We start from the raw sequence: 7,145 nt of genomic DNA, 5'->3' as shown, positions 1-7,145 counted from the left end.
ATCTAACTTTTTGAAATTTTATTCTATATACTCATTTTTCCAGATCATTCATTTTATGGATTATATTCGTTTTGATTATTTTTTTCATTTTAAATATTTGGCTTATTTTAAATATATGAACATTTCATTTTAATGATTTTTTCATTTAGCATTCTTTTGATTCATTTTGTTTATTTGACTTCATTTTATCTATTGTATTCATTTCAGTCTTTGTATGCATTCCGATCAGTTTATTATCTTATGCGTCTTATTCGTATCATTCATTTAATTTTTTTATTCACTTTTTTCGTGTCACGCAGTTTTGTATTATTTTTCGGGTTCACACATTTTCTTCATAATAATCCGACTAATATTGTTCAGTCATTGATTTTTATTCATTGCATCTAGAACATTAATCAGACACAATTTCATTTATTCTATTAATCCTATTACTTTTTAATGTCGCTGTTTTTCATTTATTTTATTGTTTAAAAGCAAACAAAATGGTAAAAATTTTAAAATATATGGAAAGAAAACATTTTTATTCATTTTATCATTTTGTTTATTTTATTCATTCTATTCATTTTATTGACTTTATTAACCCTCTGCATACCCTATTATTTACTAACCACGTTTTCAAACATCTATAACTTTGGGGTTAGACACGATTTCCTCACAAAAAGGAAAAACTAATAATTGTGACTACCACCGTTTATTTGAGCGCTAATACTTATAAGAGATATCCGCAGAACTGAAGTTATTGCAATTGTTCTGATTGGATTTCACTGGAGCTGTGCTGCTGTAGACATTTTCAATTATCGGTGAAAAATTATATTTTGATATATCTTCGATGTCTTCAAATATTGTTGTAAACTGATAAATTTTATCAATGTAGACTGCTATCGGCTATCTTTTCTGTCTAATCTAACTATTGCAAACTTTGCAGGAGATGCGTATTAAGGATCGGTATGTAACAATTGAGCAGCTTCCCGCACTGCTAGATAATCATCTATCTTGATCAAAACAGATTTTTCGTGTTTCTTTACTCTAACACTTTTAAGAAAAATGGTTTTGGAACCATATATCTGCTAGAAAAATATTAGGTATGAAAGGGTTAATTTAAACCATATTATTCATATTATTTATCTTATTAATTCAATATTTTTTTGGTTTTGTTCATATTACTTATTTAATTTATTTTAATCATTTTATTTTATTAAGTTCATGTTGCACCGTTTATATATTTTGTTTCTTTATTTTATTATTTCGGTTTAGCCAGGTCATTTTATTATTGAATGACAGTGTGTTAGCTTGAAACAATTTAATTTACTGTCTTAATTTCATAACTTTTGTAATGTTGTCTAAGTTTCATTTGAGCTGATTTGATTTATTTTATTAATATGATTTATATTAGTCATTCTATCCGTTTCATGAATAACTTCTTTGTTTTTTTTGCTGCATAATTATTTGATATTTTTATTGTTTTTATTATTTTTCTTTAATTTATTCAGTTTATTTGAAGTGTTATCGTGCGGGACTCAAAACTGTGCTTATCTCACATCTAGTTGCTTGCCAACACTGATAGGTGGATTAAATCGGTTTTTTTATGCAAAAGTACATATTTAAAATAACTTTTGTTTGTGGATAAATATAATATCTATATGGATATTTAAAGCTCTTTGCACGTACTATCGAAAGATCAAATTTTTCTGGAAAAAGAATAAAAATCACCCTGAATAACAAAAAAAGTTTAAAATTAGGAAAATGTACTTGGTATACTCGAAAACACAATATCGCCCACAACTTCTATCAAACAAAATGTTATGCAGCTAATGGAAACGGAGAAAAAGGGGACTCCGTCAACTTATCCCAACCGGAACGGTGACAATTCGAACCTACGATCTCAAAGTCTCTAGTTGGGTGTGTTAACCACTCCGCCATCGAGGAACTGTGATGATGTCGTTACAGATTCCCAACAATATCGTGATCACCGCCACAGCCCCAATACCTTCCAATGGGCCCATCGACTCCCAATGTCTCCTATAAACAAATCGTCATCGCCTCCTCTCGGGCAAATTTCACTCGTTATCTATATTTAGCTCTAGTGGACAGGGTTACACAGGTGTTCACAGATTTTTCTGTAATGTCACAGATTTTTTTTTCACAATTTTTGATCACAGATTCCTTTTCACAGATGACAGATTTTTGACATTTTGATAAAAATTTCACAGATTTTTGGAAATATTGCGATTTTTCACAGATTTTTTGGAAATTTCTCACAGATTTTTTTCCTGTTTTAGTCATCACAGATGGTAAAAAGATTTTTTGGCTGAAACACAGATTTCAATGTGGCATCCCTGCCAGCGAATCGCATTCCTGCTTGAAGACATATCGTTGCTGTTGTGCTATCTTATGACAAACGTCATTTTGGGGTAAACTGAGTTTGATATGCCACATTACTTGTCTGAAAAATCTCTACAAAGTGGCGTCTTCAGAATTTTGAAATTCTAATTGGTTACTTAGATATAACGAGAAACATGATGATAAATTGTGAGTTTTTTGCTTCAAATCACTGTATCTAGGGATTTGCTTAAGATATATTGACGTTTTAGATGTTTTTATGTGTAAAAATGTCTGAGGAACACAATGGCATAAAAATTTCAAAAGAAAAATACACTAGTTGTGAGAAAAACACAGTTTAAGCACAGACCTGCCAGATATGACACTAAAAACAATTCATTGAAAAAAATGTGATCATCACTTTGAAATTAATTTCGCTTTGCACACTATCACCGCCTGGTGGCGATCTTTTGAACTCTACCATCTGTTTGACACTTTCATGTATTTGACATGGCGGTGCATTGGTATGCGTAAGTGATTATTATAGACCACAGAAACTAACAACAACCTTTAATCAAACGGAAGAGACGCCGAATATCGAGAAATGGATAGATTTCTTTGCAGGAATCTACACTATGTGAGCAAGAAGGATTATCTATCATTAACACAGAATGTGATGTGGGCAATTTGATTGTTCCGTGCGCTGTAATGTGAACTATTCTCCACAAGTCAGTTTGCGAAGTTAGTGGAAAGTGCACAAACCAAAGTGTTTTTGCTATTGAATTGAAAATGAAAAATAAAATATTTCCGCACAATGCGCAGATTCGCCTTATTTGATTTGCAAGTATAATTACAATTAACTATTATAAATATCATACTCTTATTTGACTTCAGCAGAAAAACATGATTAAATCAGTGCACAATTTGCCATCGTCGTTGCGGTTTTTCCTGACATTGCTCCCTAAACAATCTTCTCAAAAATTTACGCCTTCGTTTTCGTAATACTCACTTAAAGTCTTGATTTCAAAACAAACGTTTATGAAAAGCAATTGTGGAATCCAAGTTTTATTCTTGTTTCAATCTAAAACTGTTTATTTGGCACAATAACAATAACGACAATAGCAGCCGCTCAATAGTGTGCGTTTGGGCATTCTTGTCAATCATGTCATATGGTTACGCGCCTCTTGCGGTGAGCACGGAAAGTAATGAGCATGATAAATTAACGTTTGAAAAATCCGTTAAATTTTTGCAACACATTAGTGACCTCGAGTGTCATGTCTGGTAGGTCTGTGGTTTATGTTTTAAACTGGAAATATAGTATATTTGGCAACACTGTAACCTAAAATAACAATTTTTTCTAGATTCCCTGACTCATTTTCTTTAAAATGCATCTCACCGATTGTTTATAGACCAAAGGAACCTAAAGATATGAATAAAAGTTAAAAATTGATGTTTTTTCTATGGAAAATTTTCCTTGCACGATTATGACACGTCATACAAATTTTGTCATTAATATACGCCTATGACACGTGTGAGTGCGACTTTTATTTACATTCATAGTAAAAACTCGCAACATAGTCAACCGATCGTTGTAATATTTGAGAGATTAATGCAGAATAGATAGAAGCTTCAATTCTCTTCTTTGGATTGTTTATACCATTTATAAGTTCAAGATATTCAATATCAAACTTTAAAAATCATTTTTCTCGAAATGTGCCAAATGGCGCTTGTCATAAGGTAGCACAACAGTGACGATATTTTTTCTCAGTGTGTCCAATACAAGGTGAATTGTCACCGTTCCGGTAATTCTTTTTCTGTTTATTTTCCATTGGTCACATGACACATGACTCACGTCAATTCAAGGAATATATGTTATCCCAACCCCAACTAGTTCCATTTTCCAACTTCCTGCAATGGGAAGCAGTAAAAATTACATTGAGAACAATTTTATTTGAGAATGTATTTCTGCTGACCAAGTTAAGCCCTGTTGGTCGACAGACTTTCTTACGCGCTGCTCACCTAGGTTCGGTTCCCGACCTGACACACATGAGTGCGACCCCAGGATTGATCATCATTTTCTTATAGGATCATCTACAGATCCAATAAACCTTTGTGCAAAAATACCGGCAAACATTTCTGCATGGCGGCGGCGTATTTTGGATTTCGGTAACTGGCCAACAACATCTCGGCCATCTTTTCGGGATTATTCATGTCGAACAATTCGATGCCCTCATCGGAATTCTTGTTCATTTGTTCCCCCACCATTTCCTCGGTTGGTACCATCATAAAGGGAAGGAATGTAGACGCCAAGAAGACTTCTGTGGGTGAGCGGATTGTTTATCATTTGCAATACATAGTCAACGAAGACTACTCTTACCCAAATGGCCGTTCTTCAGGATCTCTACGTGGAGATTGATTAGTGATGGAATTTTCCCAAGATATCCGAATTTGTTTAGCGATGCCACAAATTCATCATAGTAGAATTTGATCAACTCATCGCGATGGTTATTCCTTGTTTCGGCAGAGCACATAAGGTATAGAGAGTAGATTATATCGATGGCAGGAGTTCCCCAAATACTGAGTTGATAATCGAGCTGTGCGAAAAATCACATGTATAAGATAGAATGAAACAAACAAAATATTATGGTTGATTACCAGAAAAATGTCCTGCGTTTTTCCTTCGATGATTTTGTACATCATGTTTTTGTAGTGAAAATCTCCGTGATTCAGCACATTATATAGCGTTGATTCACTGAATTTGTATATATCTTTGGTTTTACTGCAAATCCCCTTCCTGAGGTTGTCCACTCGGTCACCGTAAGCTTCGTATCCTGGCCATTCGCGGCATACCTTAGCTAGTATGGCAATATTGTTATCCCATATTTTGTTGAAAGTATCATTCGAAATTGTAATAATATCTTTATCTAGTTTCGTAATTATTGGGATCTAGAAGTCAAAACACATAGTTAACTGCAATTGTTCGTTACTGATTGTTTTGCATTTTCTAATATATAAAATGCTTGTTTAGATTACCTACCGTATTCACCAGATGCATAGATGCAGCATGCCATTTTGCTAGTTTACTGTAAGCTATCTTTGCTTCTTGCAGGTCAAGCTGGTTGCTCTTCGTGTCGTAGTTGCGTTTCGTTAAATCTTCGAAAACCATCACTAAGTTGGGTTCCTTGGACGAGTACAAAAGCCTGAAATTTTTAAAAGATGGCTTACTGATGTATGTGATGATGTTTTGGATTAAATCCGATCTAACTTCAGCAAAAATACGATTTTGATGGATATAAACGTTCCTAGCTATTCCTGTTTCGATCAAGCGGTTCCTAATCAAATATATTTTAATCATATCTCTAATAAATGATAACAAATTATCGTTTGACTGCAATTGACTAATTATGTTGAAATCGTCTGGTATAAACTTGTTTTTATTAAAATATCAGATTGTTGAGCTTAGTTGGAACAACTCTTGGAAGTCTTCCAAAAACAAATAGCCTGTACGAGTTTAAAACCGAATAGATATTTTATTCAGTTGTCTTTAATACTTCATATGCAATGACTTGCGTTTATTTATTTTCACACTGAGTCATCACTTACTCTTACCTCGGTCCAAGCTCCGTGTCATCGCCAACCGATCGGAACAGCCGATGCATCTCTGGAACCACGGTAGTGTACATAATAGTTTCCGTCTCGAAAACCTCGCCATTTTTAAGCAAATCTCGCTTTACTCCATCGTCTTCTGGAATTGTTTTTACAATCAACGATATTTCGTTGTTTTTTGTTCCACGGCTCTGATAGGCTATATTAGCACGGAAAATGATACTCGCGAAATGATCTCCCAGGCGGGATCCGGGAACGATTTTACAATCGGTTATGACTATCGATGCGTCCTTCTCCGATTGCTTTAGAATTGTTTCAAAAAACCTTTCATTTAACCAGACCGGTGCGTGCATTTCATCTTTATTGAAGGCCATTGCTATGTTGTAAGCGAGCTTGATTGATATCTGCAGTGTTTCGATAGACAATTCGACAACGCCGTCTCAAAACGAGTGTGGTTTACGTAAGCGTCCGTTATCGCAAGAAGCTTGGGTTTGACTAAATGATTTATCATATGTTTTGGCAATGACGAGTGTCGTCTCTATACGCGCGACTGTTTGAGTCATTCATGTGATGACCAAAATACGTATTAGGAAGATAGCAACTACTGATTGTAATATGATCGAATAAAGATTATAAGCACACCGAAGATCAAAGAATAAGTTTGACAACAGTGCACAGTGGCTCAAAACAGCGTTTTGAGGTACTTAATTCATTGGAGTCAAAACTGTTCATATTAGCGATTTTACATATTCTACAATGTTTGTGTGTGTAAAAAGCGCCATCTTTTGGCAACATTGTTGTTTTAAAAAATTGATCATAGTAGGCTATATAAAATTAAACTTTTGAACCGAAAGAGATAGCGCTTGGCCGTCTTCGACAAAGTTGTAGAGGAGAGTATTTTCATAAATTTTTCAGAAGACATGTTGTCTCTGTCACTCACAGTTATTGAGTTATAAGATATTTTCTATGATGAAGTCCTACAATTCTTATTTTTACTTATAACTTTTTTGTTTCTGATTTTTCGCGTTAACAATGTTCGAAGGTTTTCGAACCCGTGTAACTTTCCTATCGGCAAAAACTGTAATTATACTATCAATTATTCTAATAGGACTGAGTTTCACCTACAAAACGAAGGCAAAACCGTTTGTCCATAATTACCTGTTCAGAAGTTATACCCTGTTGAAAGCTGTATGTCTGGACCTCTTGAAGTCGCGCGTATG

General features: G+C 34.1%; 1 protein-coding gene across 3 annotated transcripts; it reads right to left on the bottom strand.

Moving 5' to 3' along the window:
• Positions 1 to 549: 549 nt before the first annotated feature.
• Positions 550 to 6,501, bottom strand: LOC131683969 (uncharacterized). Of its 3 annotated transcripts, none has more exons than XR_009304591.1 (6): positions 5,929 to 6,501; positions 5,357 to 5,519; positions 4,975 to 5,265; positions 4,697 to 4,913; positions 4,339 to 4,637; positions 550 to 4,227 (listed from the first exon to the last, which is right to left on the bottom strand). XR_009304591.1 is itself a non-coding variant. In XM_058966395.1 (5 exons), the coding sequence occupies exons 1-5, from the start codon at positions 6,297 to 6,299 to the stop codon at positions 4,411 to 4,413; spliced, it is 1,269 nt and encodes a 422-aa protein (XP_058822378.1). In that variant the 5' UTR covers positions 6,300 to 6,501; the 3' UTR covers positions 550 to 4,410. The 3 variants fall into 3 exon arrangements, 1 of the variants encoding a protein (XP_058822378.1); XR_009304592.1 differs by having other exon boundaries at positions 550 to 1,688; XM_058966395.1 differs by having other exon boundaries at positions 550 to 4,637.
• Positions 6,502 to 7,145: the final 644 nt, after the last annotated feature.

The sequence above is a fragment of the Topomyia yanbarensis genome, chromosome 2, assembly GCF_030247195.1.
Source record: "Topomyia yanbarensis strain Yona2022 chromosome 2, ASM3024719v1, whole genome shotgun sequence".
NCBI lineage: Eukaryota > Metazoa > Arthropoda > Insecta > Diptera > Culicidae > Topomyia > Topomyia yanbarensis.
This window is presented reverse-complemented; position numbering and strand designations above follow the sequence as displayed.